General features: G+C 42.7%; 1 protein-coding gene across 1 annotated transcript; it reads left to right on the top strand.

The window, feature by feature from the left end:
• Positions 1-100: 100 nt before the first annotated feature.
• On the top strand, positions 101-23,838 carry IL18RAP (interleukin 18 receptor accessory protein; the record flags this gene model as incomplete). The annotated part of the gene is made up of 10 exons (XM_079720908.1): positions 101-170; positions 637-958; positions 1,055-1,238; positions 8,495-8,645; positions 13,158-13,223; positions 14,825-14,948; positions 17,642-17,793; positions 19,054-19,191; positions 22,069-22,242; positions 23,465-23,838. 10 exons carry the CDS (start codon positions 101-103, stop codon positions 23,836-23,838), a joined length of 1,755 nt encoding a protein of 584 aa, XP_079577034.1.
• Positions 23,839-25,919: the final 2,081 nt, after the last annotated feature.

The following is a 25,919-nucleotide window of genomic DNA, read 5'->3' on the forward strand; positions in this document are numbered from 1 at the left end:
AAATGAAGATGATTCTCAGGGTGGAGCCCTGAATTACAATGTCCTCCACTCTGGCAACAGAACAAATGTCCTGAAGCAATGACAAGACCCAGAGAGAACAATGCTTTATTTGAGCTGGGTATTTCTTTGGCTTATCGCAGGAGGGAAAATTAAAGGATTTAATACTTCAGGTAGGGGTTTTTCACTTTTCATGCTAACCTTATGAGTTTTATGGTCCAAGTTTAAAGTGACAGGTATTCTGGGATACATTGGCAGCATGTCATAATAATATAGAACATTTCCTTTCTACTTTTAAGATGGGGGTAGGAGGAGAAATTATTGGGGTGAACAGCTTTCAGTTGATACCAAGCATCAGTATGGAGCCCAGTTACTATATCTGGGTGTTCAGTGGAAGCAGCTGAAGAGGAATTAAAGGTGGGTTAGGATGTTTAACAGGAAACCTCCGTTGCTACTGGTGATGCTGAAGACCAGTGGGAGGGAATTAGAACATGAACTTCTTTTCCCCACAAAATGGGAACCGTGAAGGAGAAAGACACCCAAGGGAGCTTAATCCCTTGTGAAACCAAGTACTCTTTGTAAATATGTTAGAATTCCTCTAATGTGTTTCTGTGTTCCTTTGTTTATTGTGGCTTTCAGATTGCTCCACTGGAAAGCTTCTTAGGACATACTCTGCAAGGTGTGGGGAGGAGTTTGTCTTATTTTGTGATTTTCCAGAGCCACAGAAATCCCATTTCTACCACAGAAGTCAACTCTCACCAACCCAAAGCTCTGAACACCTGCCCTGCAGTGGTAGTAAGAACCTATCTGATGTCCAATGGTACCTACAACCTCAAAACAGAGATCCACTAGTAGAAATTACTCAAAACTATCCTCACGTCATCCAGGACAAGAGCACCCTTCATTTTTTGACCACAAAGATGAATAATGCTGGGTCATATATTTGTAGACCTAGGATTAGGTAAGTCCCAAGCACATTTCTATCTGAAAACATTACCAAATCCTTTACTATCTGGATATAACATCTGTGTTCACAGGACCTTGTTAACTTTCCTAGGAGCCCCCAGGATGAGGCCTGTTGTGTCAAGATGATCTTAGAAGTTAAACCCAAGACAAATATGTCCTGTGGGAGCTCCATATCACATAAACAACTCCTTCTTCTTGGTAGCATGGGCTCCATTTATTGCCCCGGTCTCAGCCACCAAAGTGATACACAAAGTCCAGAGGTGACCTGGTACCAGGTAAGAATGACTTCACTGAAACTGATGCCAGAGTTTAGTTTTTATGGTAGCATCTCCTTATATAATTTATAGAAATGTGAGTCTGAATCTGAGCTCTAGAGCTTCCCAAAGGCTGGCCTCATGCCTACAGAGAATACCTGACTTTCTAAAGCAGTTTTCCCCTAGGTAGCCACAGAGTCCAATGTTCCAGTTATTAGAACCATCCTTTTGATCAGTGCCAGAAAAATTTCTAAAATTCAAGTACATTACATGTGAGGTTAAGATATAAACTTATGAACACCCACTCATTCAGAAGACCAGATTTGTTCAATTTTACTGCCTTTGGAAAGCAAAGGGCATTGCTAGGGTGAAAGGAACACCCAACAAGCATGTCTTGAAGGGTTTCTGAAAGAAGTAGGAGACTGGAATACTTTCCAAAGAGGACACCTCTGGGAAGACAGTTAAGGCAAGCACCTGGTGGCCCGGGTGACACGTGTCTTGCACAGGTGAGTCAGTGGGGAGGGAGGGCAGTGCTAAGAGAAAAAGGGAACAGGAATCAGGAAAAGACAAGTTTCAGAATGATTCTAGGTTATGAACCACATGTGAGTAAACTTCATAACAAAAATATTTCACATTTCCATTGTATTTTATAGTTTTTCTAAGTCCTAACAGATATATAAATGCCGCGTAAGCATCTCTTCCAAAGTCTGGGAATGTCAGTTGACCCAGGGTGGTGGAATCTGGGAATAGAACTTAAATCACCTCCTACATTTGTAATAATTGGCTTTTAAAATATTTATTTATTTATTTGGTAGTGTTGGGTCTTAGTTGTGGCAGGTGGGCTCCTTAGGCAGGCTCACGGGCTCCTCAGTTGTGGCTTACCCACTCCTTAGTTGTGGCATGTGAACTCTTAGTTGCGACATGCATGTGGGATCTAGTTCCTGGACCAGGGATCGAACCCAGGCCCCCTGTACTGGGAGCATGGAGTCTTAACCACTGCGCCACCAGGGAAGTCCCTATGATAATTGTTTGAAGTTCAATACTTTGCTTTAAGAAATCATGCAAAACTTTAAATTGGACTTCCAAAGATATCTGTTTGTTAATATAAAAATATCATTTTAAATTGCCCCTGATCAAAGTCCAGAAAGTGGCCCATGTTTATTTGTCAGCTTTTTGTACCCCAAAACTTAGCAATCAGAGTCTCCTGGAGGTAAAATTACCAATGGGTGAGACAATATTTCCTCACTTGATTCTCTTGAGATTCAGTGACAACTGGTGTTATTATAGAAATAATATTTCTATTATTGTAGAAAGAAGTGTACAGGGAGGGTGAGTGTGTGCTTAAGGTCTCAATTTTATATTTTAAAATGACACAGAAAATGTGCTGCCCTCAATAAAATCTTAATTTAAGAAGCACCTTACTAATTATTAGAGAAGTGCAATCAAAACTACAATGAGGTACCACCTCACACTGGTCAGAATGGCCATCATCTAAACGTCTACAAATAACAAGTGCTGGAGAGGGTGTGGAGAAAAGGGAAGCCTCCACCCTGTGGATGGGAATGTAAATTGGTGCTGCCACTATGGAGAACAGTATGGAGGTTCCTTAAAAAACTAAAAATAGAGTTGCCATATGATCCATCAATCCCACTCTTGGGAAAGTCGGAAAAACCTCTAATTTGAAAAGACACAAGCACCCCAATGTTCACTGCAGCACTATTTACAATAGCCAAGATATGGGAGCAACCTAAACATCCATCAACAGATGAATGGATAAAGAAGGTGTGGCATATATATACACAATGGAATATTACCGAGCCATAAAAAGAATGAAATGTTGCCATTTGCAGCAACATGGATGGACCTAGAGATTATCATACTAAGTGAAGTAAGTCAGACAAAGACAAATACCATATGATATCACTTATATGTGGAAGCTAAAATATGACAAAAATGAACTTATTTACAAAAAAGAAACAGACTCGCAGACATAGAAAACAAACTTATGACTACCAAAGGGGAAAAGAGGGGAGGGATAAATTAGGAGTTTGGGATTAGCAGATACAAACTACTATATATAAAATAGAAAAATGACAAGATCCTACTGTATAGCATAGGGAACTATATTCAATATCCTGTAATAAACTATGATGGAAAAGAATATGAAAAAGTACATATATATATGTAAAGTGAATCATTGTGCTGTATAGTAGAAACTAACACAACATAGTAAGTCAACATACTTCAATTAAAAAAAAAGAAACACGTTAATTTCATAACCTCTAAAATGAGGTTGGTAAGAATAGCCGATGGTTCTGTTCATTATTTTCAGTTCACTTTTAAGAACAAAACTTCCCATGGTTCAAAAGTATTTGTAATCTGAGATGACAGATGCCTTACTACGTCAAGGTAGGCTGTTCCCAAACCAGGCTTGCCCCGTTATTTAAAATGAAAATGCATTTGAATTTTCAATGATTGTATCCCTGAAATGAAAGCTATTTTCACTTTCTGGTAAGCACAAGGCACATGGTAGTTGCCAGCTTTCTGCATATACTGCTCTTATGAACTAAACCCTAATGTTCTATGACATTCACAAAAGGAAGCTTTATTTCTCTTCTCTGGGGCCTTGACTGCAAATGTCAGGATGTGTTTAATGGTGACTAGGCATCTGTCTTAAAAGTAGGCAAACAATAGCTGTTGTTAAAATTGTATCTTCTGACGGAGATTTGGACAGGTCATTATTTAGGTTATGTTTCATGAACTGCATGAAATTCATGAATTGCATGTGTGTGTACATGTGCTTACACACGCACATGCACACACACACACAGTATCCTGGAAAGTCACAGACCTCATGGAAGTAGCATATCACTAAAAGTGGTGACATTAGGCAGGAAATAATACCCAATGTTCCTCTTCTTCACACTAAACCACAGGTACTCAGGTGGAGGGTGGCTCACGCTTAAAGATTATCTCAAAACCGACAACACTAACACTGGCTGAGAGGATGAAAACACGGTGGTACTGAATTCACATGAAACTGCTGACCAGGGATGAACCTGCCGGTTGTATAGAACAACCAAGTGAAATAAATCCATGTGCTGTAGCCTCTGGGGGGCTCCAAAATATTTTTGATAGACACCTCAAAAAATTTAGACTTGGAGATTCTTAACTGAAATATTGAACGATGAAGAAGTCAGAATAAAGGGAATTATCTGTTCTTCACTCTAATAATATTTTCCTAATTCCTAAAAATATAATGGGAATTCCCTGGCGGTCCGGTGGTTAGGACTCTGCGCTTCCACTGCAGGGGGCACGGGTTCGATCCCTGGTCGGGGAACTAAGATCCCGCAGCACAGCCGAAAATAAATAAATAAATAAATAAATAAAAATAAAAATATAATGAAAAATAGCTTTGTCATAAGCAGACTTCATGTTAGATGATATTACACTAATGGGAGGGCGTTTTTGGTTCTTTAGCTAAACGAATCTTTGACACCAGACAGAATTATAACACAGGGCAGTGGGAGAGGCTCTTCTGCAAGGGTCTGGGGCACCGAGACATGGGTGCCTGTGACATGGCTGTGACGTCCTGGCAGTGAGACTGTGCCTGAGTGACTTTTCCATTGGTGGTTTAAGTCAACCTCATTCACACGCCACAGTGCTGACGTGGCTGCTGGGTCATCTCTGAACCTTGAGTTCCATGGAATTTTCACACATAGACCTTCCACTTCTTCTCATTTCCTTTGGCCTTGCTCTCCTTGTCCCTGGCACCTGGTGGCATCCTGCGAGCCCAGGGACATGGAGAGCTGATACGTATGGTGAGACTTGCCAGACCAAAGGTTGATGCAATTCCTGGTAGGGAAGAGGTAAAGGTCATTTAGATTAGATTTTTGGAAGCTGTTTCCAAGGTCCATACATTGGCCCATTCGATTGTTCTCACTGTGAAATTTCAGAATACCGGGCAACTTCCTATGGTGTGTACAATGCTACAATCCGCAGGTTGTCACATGTGTCAGTTCTCTCTGGGACTTATTGATGCTGTTTATACAGGATCACACTGATTGATGCTCCTGCTTCTGTATTTTGCTCTTGACTGTGTCACATCTGAGCAAAACAAAGAATTTCCTATGTGGCCTCATTGGCACTTCTCTTTCCTACTAGGATCATTTGTGATTATGTTATTAGATCAGCTTCCCATCATGCTTGACACCAATTTCTTGCCCCTTATCTCTTTGATGTTTTGTTTGAGTTCCATCCCATAAAATCTTGATGATACACACTAAGCCATACTTATCTTTTTTTAAAAAAAGTCAGGCCCACTTTGTAATGACTCATCCTCCCTATGGCCCAGCTGCAGTCTGGTTCCAACTCTGCATCCCCTCCTCTGTGTTAATTTCTCATGTGATTTATGACACACCTCCACTCCAATTTCTGTTCTTTGTATGTTATGACCATGTTCTCTAGAAGTTTCATCTCTGAATTTTACCCCGTGCCCTGAAGCTTCCTTTTAAAATGTTCTTGATAGATGTTTAACCTTGTCAGTCCCACCTCTTGGCCTTGTTTTACTTCCTACCTGCAGCTGCCCAGCTCTGACCAGTTCTGACCCTCTTCTCAGCTCCTTGCCAACCTACTGGAAATTCTTTCTTGGGCCACAGGAACCACACCAGAGACTTGGGGGAGGGGAATTTCTGCTTCTACGAGTCATCAGGCAAAGGGGAAGGGAAATTCCTCAATCAGAACATGAAACTCAGAATCAGAAAAACGTAGATAGATTCTCAGGCCTCTCACGAGCTATATGGTATAGAACAAAACACAAATTTCTGAACCTCGGTTTTCTCATCTATAAAATGGAAGACATAGAACCTGTGCAAACCAAGTCAGAGAATCCTTTTTTAATCTGTTTTAAAGGGCAGTTATTTCCTTCTGCCTCATTTATTTATTTATTTATTTACTTTTATTTTTGCTGTGTTGGGTCTTCGTTTCTGTGCGAGGGCTTTCTCCAGTTACGGCGAGAGGGGGCCACTCTTCATCGCGGGGCGCGGGCCTCACACTATTGCGGCCTCTCTTATTGCGGAGCACAGGCTCCAGACGCACAGGCTCAGTAGTTATGGATCACGGGCCCAGTTGCTCCGCGGCATGTGGGATCCTCCCAGACCAGGACTTGAACCCGCGTCCCCTGCATTAGCAGGCAGATTCTCAACCACTGCGCCACCAGGGAAGCCCCCCAGAGAATCCTTTGAATGTTCATACGAGATACACATGAGAAATAACTTTGTAGTCTACATAGGTAATGAGTTCTTACTATTGATATTTTGTTATTTTTGTTGTTTATCTCTTTTCTTTTGACTGCAGTGGTGAAAGATATATTGCTAGTACTCTTAGTAGGAAATTGGAAAGCCAGGTGCTATACAGAGGTTAGAGGATTAATGATTATAAGATTAATGATACACTGATACCCCATCATTCAATAAATACTACTGTGCCCCTACCACTTCCTAGCCCCTAAAGATACAAGGGTGATTATGATAGTCTTTGCTTAAATTTACAAGAGTTTCCACAGTCAAAAAAGAGCGGCCATTTTTCTAAAAATGTCTGATCATGTGACTCTTATGCTTCCAAACCTTTCTTCCAACTGACTTGCATTTATTCACCCCTTATTTACAAAGACCTTATTCTTGCTGGCCTGCTTGCTGTATCCTGGAGATACAAAGATCAAACACATCTACTTGCATCAGCCCTTTCACCTTGGCCTTGTTTCCTACTTTCAGGCTTTGCTTCAAGTGTTCCTAAAATGTCAATTACTTTCTTCTTTATTTTTTCTTTTTCAAATTCTTTTCCCATTTAGGTTGCCACATAATATTCAGCAGAGGTCCCTGTGCTATGCAGTAGGTCCTTGTTGGCATTGACTGATTCCTGCATATCCTTCAAGTCTCGGATTAGACTGGGGGAAGAGTCCCTACTTTTCCTATGAGGCAGAACCACCTGAGTATGCCATACTCTGGCTTACTGCTCAGACGTGCATCCTTAGGCTGAGAGCTCGCTCAGAGAAGGGATCTGTGTTTCTTCCCCCCAGTGTGTCCAGGACCAGCTAAATGTCTTGGCACAAAGGCTGCCCTCGACAACTCACAGGAGGAGACACCCAAATGCATCATTACTATAAAAGGGCTATCGTGGGCTTCCCTGGTGGCGCAGTGGTTGAGAGTCCACCTGCCGATGCAGGGGACATGGGTTCGTGCCCCGGTCCGGGAAGATCCCACATGCCGCGGAGCGGCTGGGCCTGTGAGCCATGGCCATTAAGCCTGCGGGTCTGGAGCCTGTGCTCCGCAATGGGAGAGGCCACAACAGTGAGAGGCCTGCGTACCGAAGAAATAAAATAAAAGGGCTATCGTGATGATGGAGCAGAGGTCACTGATCCTGCTCGGGGAGACTTGATGACTTCTCTCAGTGAGAGCCACCCCTTGAGTTGGATTTGAAAACTGAGCAACAGCCTTCCCAGTGGGGAAAGGTGGTGGGAGATACGTTGATAGAGAAAGAACGTGGTTATGTAGGGAATGACAGGTGGGTAGAGGGGCCGAAGCAGGAAATGAGTCGGGGAAGGCAGGGCAAGATCAGGCTGTGAAGAAGTTTAGAGGTTACCCTCAAGGCAAAGGAGTGTCAATGAGAGATTCTAAGTAGGAGAGAGAAATGTTCATAATTGAATTTTAGTTCTCACTCAACTTTGAGTCCACTAGGAGTTAAATAATTGTTCCTGAATCCCAGTCCTTCTTTGTCAAATTTAGATACATCTGTTTAGTTATTTACTTAATGTTTTCAGTTTAACATTTTTTCTTTTATTCGAGTGAAATTTATTTAAAGAAGAAACTTTATGTAAGCCCAATACACAGAAAATCTATATCAATTTCCAGAAATATAAATATACGTGTTTTTAAAAAATTCATTTAGGTATCGACCACTTAGACCACTATGAGTTTTCTAGAGTCTAGGGGCCTGAATCACGCTTTGGGCTTTACCACGTTAAACAGCTCTTGCTGGGCTGTCTTGATCTCCACATGTAATTGTCTTTGAAAATGCTTCTCATTTCAAGTAAGAATCTTACAAATATAGTTTTGAGCAGAATCTTTTATAGCTTGGGGGTATTATGTTCTGCAATGTCCTTATATCAGACTGACCTTCCCCTTTCTTGGTTCAAATTTGTGAAGTTTCGCTATAGGTGAGCTTAATATTAATAGTAATTCTCTGGTTAAATTATTTAATTTTCTTGTCTCTTGGATTAGAATGGAAAACTACTCTCTGAAAAAAGGAGCAACCCAATTGAAGTGGATGAAGTTTATGACTATCACCAAGGCACATACGTGTGTGATTACACTCAGTCAGATAATTCAAGTTTATGGACAGTCAGAGCTGTTGTTCAAGTGAAAACCATTGGTAAGTGAGGTTTTGGTTTCAGTATTTGAGATTTCAACCCCAATTACCCAGTTAAAGTTATCTTATTTGGCTTAGTGATATTTTTCCTTTTTTTGTGGTGAGGAAGGAGACAGTCATAGCCTACAGTCATGTAAAGCCTGGAATGTTGGTGAACATCAATTTTCCATTAACTTAGATTCCATCCTCCAAGGAAGGCCTAGTTCTGGGTCATAGTCAAGTTGTCACAAGTTGGGTTTTCTACGCATTGATTCTGGTTTCTTTTGTGATAAATTAAAAAAACAAAATTAAAGGTTCATGTAAAGAAATAAACAAGATTTCACACATAAGAGATAATAAATTAAAAAACAATGTTAAATATTTCACACCCAGAAATAAGTGACACTCATGTACCTATCACAAGCTTTAATAATGGTTTTTCCATCTCACGGTTTCTTTGTCGAAACAAAACAATACAGATAAAACTTGAGGCCTTCCCACTTCCTGTCTTTGCAGATGTAGCCCACTCTTAGCTTATAATCCTTTCCATTTATGTTTTATGCTTTTTCTACATATGTATGTATCCACTAATAAAACAGATTTTTTTTATGTTATAAAATGTGTTTTGTATTATAAACACATGGTATTGTTCGTAGACATTGTTTGACTAATTTATACCCGCATCAGCAATGAACAGATTCCCATTATTCCCAAGTAATATTTGGTGGTTTCAGACTTTGGTGTCAAGTGGACTCTCTTTTTTTCATACCAATTTATGTTTCCCTGACTACTAATGAAGTTGAATATCTTGCCGTTTGTTTATTGGCCCATTGAGCTTAGTCTTCTGTGACTTGTCTGTTTTTGGCCCAGGTTTTCCCTGGGGTCATTCTTATTAGATTTACAGGTGTAAAACATGGGTAAACTGTACGATGTAATCAATTTAATCATGGCCTATATCAAAACATAACCATACAGAATGGTTGACTTTGCTCTTAGTAAATATAGTAATCAATTTTACTTCCTCTTCTTTCATTGCAAGATACAAACCACATGGAGTATCCTGAGACCAAGTCAAACTCCCCTGCTTACTTCCTGGCCCTTGCACTCTGCAATACTTTAGACCTCACTGACTTAAGTTTATATGAGATTGTTGCTTGGATGAGGGGTTAGAAGGCAAATACCCAACTTGGACCACTTGCCCCTCCAAGCGTGGTTGCTCTTTCCCTCGGGCATGATAACTCGCCCATCAAATTTTCAGTGGCAGAATCTGCTTATCTCTCTCCCAGAGGATGCTTTGCAACCTCTGTAACATCTTTTTAAGTCTTCTTTGTCATCATTCCTGTCTTCTTCATTTACTCATTCATTCTTTCATTTATTCATTCTTACACCAGTATTTGTGGAACATATGATATGTGTCAGGCACTGGGCTTGGTGCTAAGGTTGTAAGAATGCGCGCCTAGACACTTTCTCTGGCCTCCCAGAACTTACCATCTCATGGGGCAGACAGAGAGGAAACAGGCTACTACAGTTCGGTGTGATGAGTGGAGAGAAAGGGAAGCAGCGGGGCATGTGGGGGACACACAGACCCAGACCTGGGTACCCCGAGGCTGGGTGGGAACTGAGGGGTGAGGACAAACTAGCCCAGTGAAGGTGGCAAAGATGCCGTCCCAGGCAGAGGGAGCAGCATAGTTAACGTCCAGGAGATGAGAGACAGCATGGTGCTTTCCAGGGAGAAAGAGAAGGTCAGTTGAGGGTATCTGGAAGCAGAAGAGACATCACACTGTTCTAGTAAGTTTGGACTTTATCCAAGGAAAAATGGGGAGCCACTGAGGGTTCTATGTGGGAGAGTGTCATGAATAGATCTGGATTTGAGATAGATCGCTCTGCTTATTATATAGAACATGGGTTTGGGGGGGGGTGGGCAACAAGGGAGACAGAGAGAAGAATTAGGAGGCTGCTGTGAGTCAAGCAGGCAACTGCTGATGGTGGCCTGAACTAGGAGGGGCAGTAGGGATGGAGAGAAGAGAGCAAACTCCAGAAATACTTAGGAAGTTACACGTGAAAGGCTTTGGGAATTGGGAGTGAAAAGAGGGAAAAGGAGGGGTCCAGTATGAGAGCCAGGTTTTATGCTGGGCAACGAGGTGGACTTTCTATAACATATTGAGAGAAGATGGGATGGGATGGGATGGGAATGGATGGGATGGGGTTAGATGGAGTTGGATGGGATGGGATGGGATGGAGTTGGATGGGATGGGAAGGGATGGGATGGAGTTGGATGGGATGAGATGGGATGGGATAGAGTTGGATGGGATGCGATGGGATGTGATGGGATGGGGTTGGATTGGATGTGATGGGATGGGAAGGGGTGGAATAGGATGGTATGGGATGGAAGTGGAAGGGGTAGGATGGGATACATAAGGGCTGGTGTAAGGCACAGGTTGGGGAGCAGCAGGTTTGAATCATGTTCTAAAAAGATGTCTCTGGTCACCCTTCGAGTAGACTTAGCAGAGGAGATTAGAAATGGCTTTATGTGTGTGTCAGCAGAACATGTTGATGGAGTTTATGTGCAAGATGAAAGAGGGAAATCAATGACGGATTACTTTTCTGGCATGATGAGTTGGTAAACAGTGGCACCATGTAATGAGACAGAAAAAATACTGAAAGAGAAGCAGGTCTGAGGAAGAAATTCAGGGTTAAGCTTGAAAGGACTTTGATTCATCAAGTCACCAAGACAAGTGGGTATTTGGATAAACCAGTCTGGGATACAGGCTACTACCTCGGGAGATGTGAATGTGAGGGTGGCCGCCGGCGCGATATCTAAAGCCGAGGGAGAATGGGGTCACGTGGGGTGGAGTATAGAGAGGAGAGAGCCTAGAACATCCAGCAGTGGGAGGCACGGGGGCAGAGAAGCATCCCCACAAGAGATGGAGAAGCGGTGTGAGAACAGAGAGTAACTATCCCACGGCTCAGCGATAAAGTGTCCCAAGAAAGAGGGAGTGATGCACGGCCTCATATGGGGAAGCCTGGAAACCGATCCTTGGATTTGGGAAGAGGGAGGTCATTATTTACATCAGCAAGTGGGTATCAGTGGAAGGGTGGGGAGGGAGCAGTAAAGGAAGTGAAATTGATGACGTAGGTGAGAGAGCATTTTGAGGGTCAAGAACTTTCATAGGGAAGAGGCCTGGAGCGTGAGCTGCCCCACAAGGAGAGACCAGGGAGGAGTGATACTCACAAGAGGTGCAGAGGAGGAGAAGCCCATAACGCTCAGGGGAGCGAGCAGAGAGCGGGGAGGCGAGCCTCAGAGCACAGAAACGTGCACCCGGAAGAGGAGGGGAGAGCATGCCCAGCAGCATCCAATGCTACTGAGAGGGAAAGCAGATTAAAAACTCAGCCGTGGGCTTCCCTGGTGGCGCAGTGGTTGAGAGTCCGCCTGCCAATGCAGGGGACACGGGTTCGTACCCCGATCCGGGAAGATCCCACATGCGCTGGTCCCGTGAGCCATGGCCGCTGAGCCTGCGCGTCCGGAGCCTGTGCTCCTCAACGGGAGAGGCCACAACAGTGAGAGGCCCGCGTACCGCAAAAAAAAAAAAAAAAAAAAAAACTCAGCCGTGCCCAGTGGATTTAGGTGCAAGGAGGTCACTGGTGACTTTGGCCAAAGCGGTGCCAGTGGAGTGATGGGGGCAGAAATCAGACTTCATGGGAGGGACAGGGAGGGAGGAAACGAGCACACAGCGCTCTTTGAACAACTTGGCTGGGAACGAAGGAGCATGAATGGGGCAGGGGTATAAGGTGAAGGGTTTTTCTCTTTTTTTTAAGATGGAGAGACTGAGAGTGGATAAATGCTGATGGGAAGGAGAGAGAGAGAGAGAGAGAGAGAGAGAGAGTCCAAGATACAGGAGGAAGATAATGTAATTGAGGGAAGGAGGTCCCTGAGAATTAAGAGAGGACCATTCCAGAAGAGAGGGGATGAAGTTTCCTTTCTTAGGAGATGGGACCTCTTCAGGAGGGAGTTTGACAGTGGAGGCATATGTGAAAGTCTGTGGCAGGAAGTTGAGGGATAAAATAATTCATGAAGCGCTGAGCTCACCTTTATTTTGAAACAAACCATGAATTTGAGGATGGAGGGAGGGGTGGGCTCCAATCTGGCGAACCTGTGCATTCTCTCAGGTGCGTCCTCCTTCCTGTTGGATTACTCAGCCGGATGCACCAGAAAACAGTCTTGGAGGAGAAGATGGGGTGGGGTTTCACGTGTGCAATGGGCCCGCGGGGCTGGCCTGGTAGAAGGTTCCCCCCGGGCGGGTATGGATTTATCAAGGACTCACGTTTCGCTAGCACCTGCAACTTGATGTCACAGTCATTTCTGGAGGTGTGATTTTCACATGGAAACTTGAGTCTCTAGCCTTGTATATTATGGATGAAATTTGAAAAGGAAGTTCCAAAACATTTAGATCAAAGTGTGACCATGCGTTCAAATCTTCAGGAAGCAGGCCTTCAGATTTCCCAGTGCAAATAATAATTTTTATTTTCATCTTTTAGTGAAAAACACTAATCTCAAGCCAGATATTCTGGATCCCATCAAGGACACCCTGGAAGTAGAACTTGGTAAGGTGGGTGGTGTCATCACCCTTGAATGATATTTTGCTTCTGGGAGCAGGTCTAAGTGTGTTACAAGGAAGAGCATTGGGATTTCAAATTAAACAGAACTGGGGGTGAATCTAGACTCGGCCACTGACTAGGTGTGTGATCTTATACAGCTATTTAATCTTTTGAAGCCTCAGGTTATAAATCTGTAACTAGACAAAATAAAACTGACCTCACAAGGTTGCATTGAGAAATATGGGATGATGTATTGATATATTAGGTGACTTGTATGTTAGGCATGATCCATAGATTTTTTTTTTTTTTTAAGATTCTTCCTTACTCCACCCAGGAACAGTGGGTTACACAGATTGGTTAGGTTCATTGATTAAATCTATAAATTTAATCAGTTAACCAACTTAGGTAGCATTAACCTTTACAAATACAGTGTTTGGTCTAGCCTTTAAGATAAATTGTAGGAGACTACTACAACCCTTGCTCAAATAAGTTGTATTCCAAATTAGTGTCTTCTTTGGGGTAGAGAGGCAAAGTGACTTCCTGTGGTCCCCTTTGATTTTGTCAGCTTCAATAACATCTACATCGTCCCACATAGCCAAATAAGAACTCATCTCTTCAAAACCAAGTGCTGGTTGTTTCAATAAAATAAGTGTTCTTTTAATTGCTAACAAGATATTTATCGTTGTGGAAAGAAAGGTAAAAGTAGATATTATGGTAAAAGACCACTGGGTGGCGGTTTCTTTTAAATGCTAAAAAGATGTTTATCATTATAGAAAGAAATGTAAAAATAGATATTATGGTAAATCACCACTAGGTGGCGGTAGCGGTGTATCCTGATTATGAAATAGAAATAACAGTACGGGCAAAATCACAAGAATGAAAGGAAGGAGGAAAGAAGCAGGGAAAACATTAATTAATTCAAAAATAGCCAAGTTACACAAGGTACCAGTGAATTTTAAAGTATTACTGTGGGGAAAGCATTATTAAGGTGCAAAGGTGAGTTTTCAAATGGAGTCCCTAAACATTTCATAGTTAGAATAATGAGTTTGAGGCAGAGCGTATCTGGATACCCCTTACAGAGAAAATGGGCAGGAAGAGGGTAGCGTAGTAACATGCATGTCCGTCCACACTGTATCGTTCAAAATATTCAGCTGAATATCTAAATACTTTCTTCTTTAAACTACATGCCGCCAAAACCTCAGGATTTTCATTTAATATGCAAATACTAGTTAGTATTTCTTTACTGGCACCCTTGTACTGCTTCAACAGCAGCGTCGGAAGACAGAGCTGGTCCCTGAAACTGCTCATTTTCCTGGTGTTTATCCTTAAACCACATCAGAACCCGTAGTGCTGTGACCATGCCAATCTTCATTTGCAGAATGTAGTCACAGGTTTGAGATCTAAGAGTTGCCCAGTAGAGACAAACATCCCTGGTTTTACCTGTCTCCGAATGAGAGACAGGTAGACATTTGGCTTTGTCTGGCACACCTGTTTTACCTGCAAACCTGACTGCCTCAGGGAACAGTTTCCAGATGGTGTCTTCCTCCTGCACAGGACAAAGTGTTCTCACGGGCTTCCTTCCTGTGTTCTGTGGCCCCTTTTTTCAGGAAAGCCTTTAACTCTTAACTGCACAGCCCGATTTGGCTTCGAAATAAACTTTAAGCCTGTGATAAGATGGTACGTCAAAGATTCTGACCAGGAGTGGGAAGTCCCAACACCTGAGGGGAGAAGGTAAGAAGGAAATTAGCGAACTTATTCTCTGCAACTCGCACTAAAAGCTTTCATCTTTAGAACCCCCTGAAATGTACACACAGAGCTGAACAAATAGATGGAGTTGGTGTGGCCACTAGCGCCAACTAGTGGTGCAAATAAAAGTATAGAAATACAAAGTGTGAGTTAATTTTAAACTTGGGGACCAAATGCAGTTTCAGAGAGGGCCATAGAATGAAGTATTTCCGTTGTGGGTTTTTTTATTGTTATTTTTTATTGTTATTTTTTATTTTATTTTTTATTTTTGGCCACACAGCTTGTGGGATCGTACTTCCCCGAACAGGGATTGAACCCAGGTCCTAGGTAGTGAAAGTGCCGAGTCTTAACCACTGGACCACTGGGAAATTCCCCCCACCTTTTTCTAAAATAATCTTTTTATTTTATTTTTTACTTTTTTATCAGTTGTTTTAAAGTTCAATTTGATGTGGCTGCTTTGCCCACCAAACTAACAAGCAGGCATAACAACCCATGCTGCTTGACTAGACTTGGCACATGGAACAAACGGGAAAGGATTCTGCACCCTAGTCAGCCATTCTCCATTCCCCCCTGTGCCGTCCATCCAGAGTGGGCCGAGTCAGGGCCCCAGTGTTGGGGTCCTTAACAGCCCGGAGCGTATGCAGAGAAAATGGCACAATAATAAGCGATCTGACCGAAAATATGAGAAATGAGGAATAGTTGATGCAATCCAACCTGGGAAAGGAGACCCAGAGGTGAGATAGCTGTCCTTTTTTTTCTTTCTTTTTTCTTTTTTTTAGGCATACCTACAGCAGCTTTATTTACAATAGTCAAAAATTAAAACACGGCTACATTCATTCATACAATGGATTATTATTCAGCAATAAAAAGAACAAACTAACTAGAGAAGGAAAAACGAATCTTAAGGTGAAAAAAATCTGAACTGTTATTCCTTCTGGTAGACTAGGCATTGGCTGGAAAGGGATACAAGAGAACTTTCTGGGAAGTTGGAAATGTTCTATACCCTAATAACCATTTGTCAAAAGTATACAGCTAGGGACTTCCCTGGTGGCCCAGTGGTTAAGACTCTGCCTTCCACTGCAGGGGCACAGGTTCTATTCCTGGTCGGGGAACTAAGATCCCTCATGCCATGCATGAGGGAAAAAGAAAAGTATACACCTAGACATTGTGCACTTCAAGATAGGTAAATATTACCAAAAAGAACCATATAATGACAATGGAGTAAATGTAGGGAATTAATGAAGGCTTACATGATACAAAAATGGCAGGATATCGATAACTGAGGTATCATTTTATTGTTGTCTGCATATGTTAAACTATAACTTTTAAAGAAATTAAAGAAAGAAAAAATAGTCTTATATTTACCCAGACATTTGCCAATTACAATCACCCTCCTTCTCTCCTGTAGGTCCGATTACTGTTGTAATGTGGAATCTCTGTCTTGAAGTTCTTGGAAGCTGTTAAGTTTTATGAGAAACTAGACTTAGTTTGCAACCCAGATTAGTGGGAAGAATTTACTGGGAAGACAGTTTGGCTCAATGGAAAGTAAAACTCTAGACATTTGGAATTAGAGTCCCTCATTTTTCCAACATCTGTTCCAAAGTCATAGCCTCTGTATTAAGCACTTCCTCCTGGTTTTTAAAACATTTCAACAGACTAATGTAATATCACTTTGAAGAGTATGCATCATTTAAAAAGTAAAGGATGGGTTTTGGTAACAGTAATCAAATTTAGAAAGAACTTCTAAGACAAGGGAACTCATTGGGTCCCATATTGAGCTGATCCTGCATTAAACTTGAAGGTAGTCAAGCATGGTAAAGGGAGTATGCACGGACTTTATACGCTCTTTATACCCTCTGTGAGCCTCCACCATTCCATCTATCATCTATGGATACCAAACTTCACTTTGCAAGGTCCCTGTAAGGAGCAAATATGGTAGAGGTGATATGCTTATCACAGTTTCTGGCAGGCAGGAAGCATCCAGTGAATAAGAGTGGGTATTGTAGGCTCCAAACAAAACAGCCTAAAACCTCATCCACAGAGACAATATTCTTTAACGTGAAGACAGATTGCAGATGGGCAACTTTAGAGAATCCAAACTGTGAACCAGTGCCGAGATGCACACTTCCTGGACAGGGCAGAATGACACAGGCCCAGGAATCACGCTGCCACTTCCCAGCGGTGTGACCTTGGATTGTCAGCCACCTTCTTGCCTGTTCTGAGCTGCTCAGGTCAGGATGACCACACCATTACCTGGTGGGGCTCCTGTGAGGTGAGCCATGGAGGAGATTTGATCCTCCTCCACATTTAGTGCTCTGGGGACCAGAGGACCGTCTGATACACACAACCCTCAGTAGAAGCTAGTCACTTCTAACGTTATTCTTAAATTGTTGTATCTGTTCTCAAGGGGAATTCTTAGAGTAAGGAAGATCAGATGAGCCTCGCAAGTAATTATAGTCTAGTGTAAATGCTTAGAATGATGCTTAGCTGATTCAATCATTTAATAAAAAACGAGCCACCTCTGAGCATCCTCTGTCTTTCCGGCATCTCCTTGTACTATCTGATCCCACAGCTCTTCTGAAAGCCAAACGGTTATCTACTTACACGTGTTCCAAAAACTGCAAATGGGTGTCAATCTGTGTTACTAAAGGGGTGTGGTGTTTTCCCTCCTTTCCTAGTGTTAAATCCACCTTAAAGGATGAAGTCATCGAGCGCGTTGTCTTCCTGAAAGAAGTTACTCAGAGTGATCTTCACAGGAAGTTCATTTGCTTTGCCCAGAACTCCATTGGGAACAGTACCCAGTCCGTCCAACTGAAAGAAAAGAAAGGAGGTGAGCCTGAAGGTGGCTGCAGAATGCATGCACCTGCTTTCACCTGGGAGGAGAGGAACTTTCCTAAGGAAATAGCCACAGTGATGATAGCCACCAAAATGCTCTAGATGCCAGACAACATTCTTTTTTTTTTTTTGCGGTACGCAGGCCTCTCACTGTTGTGGCCTCTCCTGTTGCAGAGCACAGGCTCTGGATGCGCAGGCTCAGTGGCCATGGCTCACGGGCCCAGCCGCTCCGTGGCATGTGGGATCTTCCCAGACCGGGGCACGAACCCGTGTCCCCTGCATTGGCAGGCGGACTCTCAACCACTGCGCCACCAGGGAAGCCTCCAGAGCTGGTCCTCTTACTAAAATTCTGCATACGGGAGCTGTGTTGGAAAAGCCTATCATTCATTCATTCACTCCTTAGTTCATTCACTTACTCATTCATTCATTTTACAGAGACCTACAGAGCATGCCCTATGTGGCAGGTATCGTACTAGGACCTAGCTCCCTTTACCTATTTTCCTCCCCTGGCTTCCAAATCCAGAGAATGTGATGGTCTGCTGTCAGAGGGTAAAGGAGAAAAAGAGGGGAGAAAGAGTGTTCTTGTCCAGTTTAGGAGTGATATGTATATATCACACATCATAGCCTTTTAAAGCTAGAGAGGAAATTCCTGGTAAGGAATAGCTTTTAAATTTCTTTAAGAAGATGCTCAGAGATGGAGGTGATATCATTCATTCATTCAATTAATAGAGATGAGAGAACAAGCAGGTTTTGAATGCTTCTGAGGCTTAAATAAGACACATTTGGTGCTCCTGGTGGATGCTCCATAGAGGTGGGTCAAAGGTGCCACGTGTTAGGTACAGTGGAGGTGAGAAAGTCAGTCAGATGTGGCTCCGGGCTTCAGGGAGTTTAGACTTTAGTAGGGTCGATAACACATTAAAATAATTTACAGTATGCAATAAGAGGGACACAAATGGGTTGTGTGGAAGCTTATAGGAGAAAAAAAAATTTTTAGGTAGCTTTTGTCAGTTTCCCAGCCACCCCAATCAGAAACGACCCATTACCCTGGGTTTTCTTGAGTTCATTTTATGGTAATTCCCTCAAGATGTGAGTTAAGATGTGTCCAGATTCAAGAGAAATGTTTCCAATAGATTTTGATAAGAAATAATAGGGCTGGAAAAGGTGCTGGGCTGGCCTGAATGTGGCCTTACAGGGGAGGCGGGTGCTGGAGGGGACGCAGCCCCTGTACCTGCTCACGGCCGCCGCGTCTCCGCAGTGGTGTTTCTCTACATCCTCCTCGGCACCGTCATGGCCCTGGCAGGTGTGCTGACCGCAGGTGCGCTCTTCTACATGTACTGGATTGAAATAGTGCTGCTGTACCGAACCTACCAAAACAAGGATGAGACCCTCGGGGGTAAGATGACCCAACTCGCCTCAGAACGGACTTAGAGGGAGGGGCTTGAGAAATGGATGTCCCACGATGGAGGAAGTCATGACCCTCAGGCTCTGAGACCCTCCTGCAGGTCTGGTGGCTTCACACCTGGGAAGGGCTGGGAGCCCAGGGGAGAAACAAGTTCTCTTCATCCCAGTTACTAGGAATCTTGCCAACGATGTTATTGTAGGGCACGTTGGACTTGAAAATCACTCTCCACTCACCAACCTGAAGCAAGATGGCGGGTGACTTACCATCTCCATGCCTTAGTTCTCTCTTCTGTAAAGTAGGGTTGTAATCACAATCACAGTGAATGCAATGTGGACTCTTTGAGTTAAGACATATTGAGCATTTAGAACAGCATGTAGTACATAGTAAGCACTCAGTGATGCCAGCTCCAGCTTTCATTACCTCTTGAGGACTGAGTGCACGCCAGGCTTATGTATCAGCTTCTGTAATCGTCACTGAAATCCTACAAGTCAGGCAGAGGCGTGAAGTCTGTGCCCCCAGTGGAACTGCTAGGGAATGTTAGAGGTTGGGATGGAATCCAGGCATTTTGGTTTAGAACCCCCATTAGCTATTGCCTCAGTTAACTTCTTCTGTAAAGTGAGGGGTTTGGAGATGTGGAAATGTCCCTAAAAGAGTGACGTTCTGCAAAATACTAGCACTAGCACTATCCATGAAGTATCTGTCAGTTTTCCCATGAGACAGGTTAATAGCGTTTATTAACATTTGCTTCTTTAGACTAGAAGAGCTGCTGGTGTGTTTTTCTAGTCCCGGAAGGCTCAAAGGTTAGAACGTTGGCAGTTTTAGTGAATGATTCTATTGCTTGGAAAGAGCAGAATCCCTTCTGCTGGATTCCAGGGACAATTAAATACTTACCTGATGGGGATGCCCCTTTACACGCACACCAGTGGTTTCCCCACACTAGGAACTCAGTGAAGAGCTGTCAGATCACTGGGAAAAGGGGCAGCAAAGAAATGCATCAGTCACACTTTTCTTTAGACCAATGATTGAGAATACACACTAGAAGTCCTTACGCCAAGAGTATTTTGCGGTTATTTTTTAAATAGCTTTTTAGAATTGAACAAATTATCTAATCACTGTCTTAATTGTTCTCCTAGACAACTTCATACTTCTTTTACTAAAATGCTATTTTTCTTAAGATTCTAGAGCTTGTACAGAAGACTCAATCTACTGTGAAATATCTTATTTTTTGGAGGGATGTTTTTTACCTTAATTTATTTTTTAATTGAAGTATAGTTGATTTACAATGTTGTGTTAGTTTCAGGTGCACAGCAAAGTGATTCAGTTATATATCTATATATATATATATCTATATCTATCTATCTATCTATATATATGGATTCTTTTCCATTATAAGTTATTACAGACTATTGAGTAGAGGTCCCTGTGCTATACAGTAGGCCCTTGTTGGTTGTCTGTTTTATATATAGCGGTGTGTATATGTTAATCCCAAACTGTGAAGTACTTTAAATGTGTCCTCTCTTGTTTGCACAGGCAACGTTTTAGTAATCTGACAGGGAGGCAGAACCCTGTTTTCAAGCGCAGTGATTCATTACACTCTGTGGCCAATCTAATGTTTTTCAGCAAAAAGACTGTTTCCTGTGACTATCCCAAAATTTAGAGAGACATAGGATGTCAGAATTGTGGGGATCGTCTAATTCCCCCACTCCTTAATATTATTACAGAAGAAATTTAACGTTTTCAGGTTATAGAAAAATCCTAGTTTGCTGGAGTGTCACAGGGATGTGAAAAAAATCAGGCTGACTACGGTGTGTCACACAGGAACTGCACAGCATGTACCTGCTGGCCACGCCCCCTGAGCCGCCGCCTCCCCACCTGGGCAATGAGAAGCATCTTAGATGCACCTCCAGGACCTCGCTGTTTGGCATCCTCCTCTCTTGACGCCAGACCACCTCTGTTCCCCTCTTCCTTTTCTGTTGCTGACACTTCTGTCAGCTAAAGCCTCTTAGGTCCACGTTGAACAAACTGCCAAACTGCATCAGTAACAGCACTGCTGTTTACTACTTGGTAATAATACTATTTGTCAGGCATTGTGCAAAGTGCTGGAAGAGAGCCAGCTGTGTCCACCTCCAGAGCCCGTGGGTTAACTTTTGAGCTTTGCTATGGCTTCCAGTTGGTTCTTTAGCACATCCCAGAGTCTATGTGCATTTATAATAGTTGAGTCAACAGAGGCATATGAGACCTTAAAAATACCCTAAAACAAGTTCCAAAATATAGTTTTCCATCTAAAAGGGAAAGGAATGAATATTATCTTGTGCCTGCTATAAATCAGTCACCAAATCCTTCATATACATTATCCCAGGCAACCCTGACAGAAGCAAGATGGGGAGTTATTATTATCTCATTTTACATATGGGGATTCAAACACAGATACATGTGCTGTCAGCTCGCTAATGCACTGGGTCTCTGCAGTGCTTTGCTCACTGGGTATTATCATGCTTTGATGAAGCAGACTCCACTTTGATGTGTGACTAATGAGACAGCAGTGCTGCAGATGCAAAAAAAGCTCAGAGGAACTCCTGAGAACATGTGATTTAATCAGAGAAGGCCCCAGCTGTTTGATCTGACGTCAGTGAAGGTGCAGGAGTGCCTCATCGATTAGAATCTGATTCTGGGTGGATAATCAATACCCCTCAGCAGTGTGATTCTGAAATGAACACAGGTGCTGCTTTTCATTTAATAAATCAGTGCAGTAAGGATCCCAAATCTTAATTCTTATCCATTTACCATATGGTTCGAGTGTATGTAGGTATGCCATGAGAGTAAAAGCTATGTCAATGGATTGCATTCTTTATTGTGCTTCTTCCTCAGATAAAAAGGAGTTCGATGCTTTCATATCCTATGGGAAATGGAGCTCTCTTGAGAGTGAGGCCACTTCATCTCTGAGTGAGGAAAACTTGGCTCTGAGTCTATTCCCTGAAGTTTTGGAAAACAAATATGGATACACCTTGTGTTTGCTTGAAAGAGACGTTGCCCCAGGAGGAGGTAAGTCCTGCACGCCAACAGAAAACGTAGCACAAGATGGAGAGTTACATGCAAGCACTCTCTACGTTGTCTTGTCATTCTTTCTGTTGGGCTATTTATCTTCCGGAAGGTTTCATGAGCTTAGAACTTCTGGGGCAACAACACAGAAAGATGTGTGTTGCAGAGACATGCTCCATCATCAAAAAAATCCATCTTCAATGGATATACGTATATGTCTAACTGAACCACTTTGCTATACACCTGAAACTAACACAACACTGTAAATCAACTATACCCCAATATAAAATTCAAATTTAAAAATTTAAAAATAAAAAAAAATTGCCACAGGGGGAAAATAATCCATCTTCAGGAAAAAAAATTATTGGAGTGCAGGGAGCCTTCCAGAATGAAGATCTCTTTTCTGGCTCCTCAGCAGGAAGTTATCACTTGTCCTCCCAAACGGGTGGTCCCCCTGCTTTCTGGGACTGTGCCTGCCACAAACTCAGGACTGGGTCCAGCAGACTCCCCAGGCCCGGGCCCAGTCCTGGGCACAATCAGATGTGCAGACCTCATCCTGTCCCGTTGACCTCCTCTGCCTGAGATGCCCCACCCAGGAGCCTTGGACATTCCATGCCCCTCTCTTACCCCAGCCAACCTCGTTCCAAGGAGCTTTGCTCCTAGAGGAATTGGCGATTTGAGGAGACAGAACACAGGGAGGAATGTGAAACTGACAGTCACTAGACACTGGAGCATATCTTCAACTGTCCACAGAGTTGATTTTGTAGAAGTGATAAAGAAAACCAGGCTTCCTTTCCTCTGCCTCAGAATGCCCATTGCAAGGAACCCGCTGGGTGGATCTGGGAGATTCAGGGTTATTGTGACTCAAGGTTTAACAATAACAATGTCATGTATACACTGATGTGTATAAAATTGATGACTAATAAGAACCTGCTGTATAAAACAAACAAACAAACAAGCTAAAACAACTAATACTAAACTTTCTTTGGGCTATTTGTATGGAAATATGCTAATATAAATGTTTCAGACATTACATGAAATTTCTAAAAATCTTATATGTTCTGGTATAATGTAATAATTCTAGTTGTTACTTTAAAATGTATATCTCAGAAATAACTAAATTTCCTTGTCAATTGCATTATTATGAACTTTTATAAAATCTTTAACAGTGGTCATTAAAAAAAAACCAATAACAACGTCGAATAATTAAATCTTTTATTTCCAGTGTATGTGGAAGACATTGTGAGCATTATTAAGAAAAGTAGAAGAGGAATATTTATCTTGAGCCCCAGCTACGTCAACGGACCCAGTGTCTTTGAACTACAAGCAGCGGTGAACATTGCCTTGGAGGATCAAACACTGAAATTGATTTTAATTAAGTTCTCTTCCTTCCAAGAGCCGGAGTCTCTACCTCATCTAGTGAAAAAAGCTCTCAGGGTTTTGCCCACTGTCACTTGGAGAGGCTTCAAATCAGTTCCTCCTAATTCCAGATTCTGGACCCAAATACGCTACCACATGCCTGTGAAAAGCTCTAAAGGATTCACGTGGAATCATCTCAGAATTATCCCAAGGATTTTTTCTCTAGAAAAGACTCAGTAAAACAGAAACCGCTGGGAGGCGCTCCCAGCCTAAAGGACAGTGAAATGGGCCCTGAGCTGCCTCCTCCTACACCCCTCCCGTCCTGTCCCTGGTGAGAGAGAGACCCTGATGGACAGAACACACAGCGTGGATCAGGCTGATACAAAATGGGAAGCGTTCTGCCAGCCCTGAGCAAGCGTGGCAGGCACTGGAATGACACGAAAACTATGGTAGGAGCCTCTGATTTCCTGGGCTGGACAGAGGGAGAGCGAATTCAGCCCACACAGCCCCTAAGATTTTCCTAGTGGTCTCAGCGGAATCAGCAGATACAGCCACTTGGCTTTGTGGCTATGGACTGTCATGTCTTCTATGTATTGTTCACATCACTTTATATATCTTTGCAGTCAAATATTATTTTATTAGAAACAAGTGATTTAAACTGTGCCTAAACCATCTCTGTGAAAAAGACAATTCTTATTCCGTGTTCACCCATTCACTGGAGCACAGAAAGCAAGTAGGAAAGGCAGAGACCAGGGGCCAAGGAGCAGACAGGGCCGCGGTTCCTCTCTACTGTGTCCTTGTGAGAACTAGAAGGAAGAGCCCCTTCCTCAGGACCCGTGTAGCCCTGAGCCAGGACACAGGGCTTGGGGAGAAGAATGGGGCTAACTTAAGCTCATCCATGTTGCCTTGGCCTTTGCGCAGGGCATGAAGTATACAACCTTACTCTGGGCCATAGGAAGTAGGAACCAATTAGGCCAAAATGATTTGGAGGAGACAAGGAACAGACCAGCAGTTATGTGCAAAGTAGAAAGGCAGTGACAGGAGTCAGAAGCCAGGGCAAGAGTCTGGGAAATAAATGTCTACACTGGTTAAAAGACAGCAAGACTGGGGCTTGAACAGCACTTAAGTCTGAGCCTTTGTCTCTCGAGGCTGGTGGTCCCCATGTGCTTCCTGACTCTCTGGTCTCGTTGAGTTCCTCCTAAGTGATGGGCCCTAGGCTAGGGGACCAAGTAGCTGTTCCACGTAGACAAGGCTCCTTTCATTCTTACCAGTGTGTTTTCCTGATGAGAGTTCAATGTGCAGTTAAAATGGTGTTCTAGTCTCACATGAAGGTACAACACTCATGCTTCATCTTCCCCGATAGAAGGGCTCGATTTATTTGAGCAATAAAGAAAAGCAATTTCTGGACTCATTCACTTTTTTTTTTTTCCTAACTGACATCTTTTTTTTTAATCTTTATTGGAGTATAATTGCTTTACAATGGTGTGTTAGTTTCTGCTTTATAACAAAGTGAATCAGTTATACATACACATATATCCCCATATCTCCTCCCTCTTGCATCTCCCTCCCACCCTCCCTATCCCACCCCTCTAGGTGGTCACAAAGCACCGAGCTGATCTCCTTTTGCTATGGGGCTGCTTCCCACTAGTTATCTATTTTACATTTGGTAGTGTATATATGTCAATGCCACTCTCTCGCTTTGTCACAGCTTACCCTTCCCCCTCCCCATATCCTCAAGTCCATTCTCTAGTAGATCTGTGTCTTTATTCCCGTCTTACCCCTATGTTCTTCATGACATTTTTTTCTTAGATTCCATATATATGTGTTAGCATATGGTATTTGTCTTTCTCTTTCTGACTTACTTCACTCTGTATTACAGACTCTAGGTCCATCCACCTCATTACAAATAGCTCAATTTCGTTTCTTTTTATGGCTGAATAATATTCCATTGTATATATGTGCCACATCTTTATCCATTCATCCGATGATGGACACTTAGGTTGCTTCCATGTCCTGGCTATTGTAAATAGAGCTGCAATGAACATTTTGGTACATGACTCTTTCTGAATTATGGTTTGCTCAGGGTATATGCCCAGTAGTGGAATGGCTGGGTCATATTGTAGCTCTATTTTTAGTTTTTTAAGGAACCTCCATACTCTTCTCCATAGTGGCTGTAACAATTCACATTCCCACCAGCAGTGTAAGAGGGTTCCCTTTTCTCCACACCCTCTCCAGCATTTATTGTTTCTAGATTTTTTGATGATGGACTCATTCACATTTAATGTGTCCCATCTGCTTGTACAAAAGTGATCCAGGTTTGG

The sequence above is a fragment of the Hyperoodon ampullatus genome, assembly GCF_949752795.1.
Source record: "Hyperoodon ampullatus genome assembly, chromosome: 15".
Lineage (NCBI taxonomy): Eukaryota > Metazoa > Chordata > Mammalia > Artiodactyla > Ziphiidae > Hyperoodon > Hyperoodon ampullatus.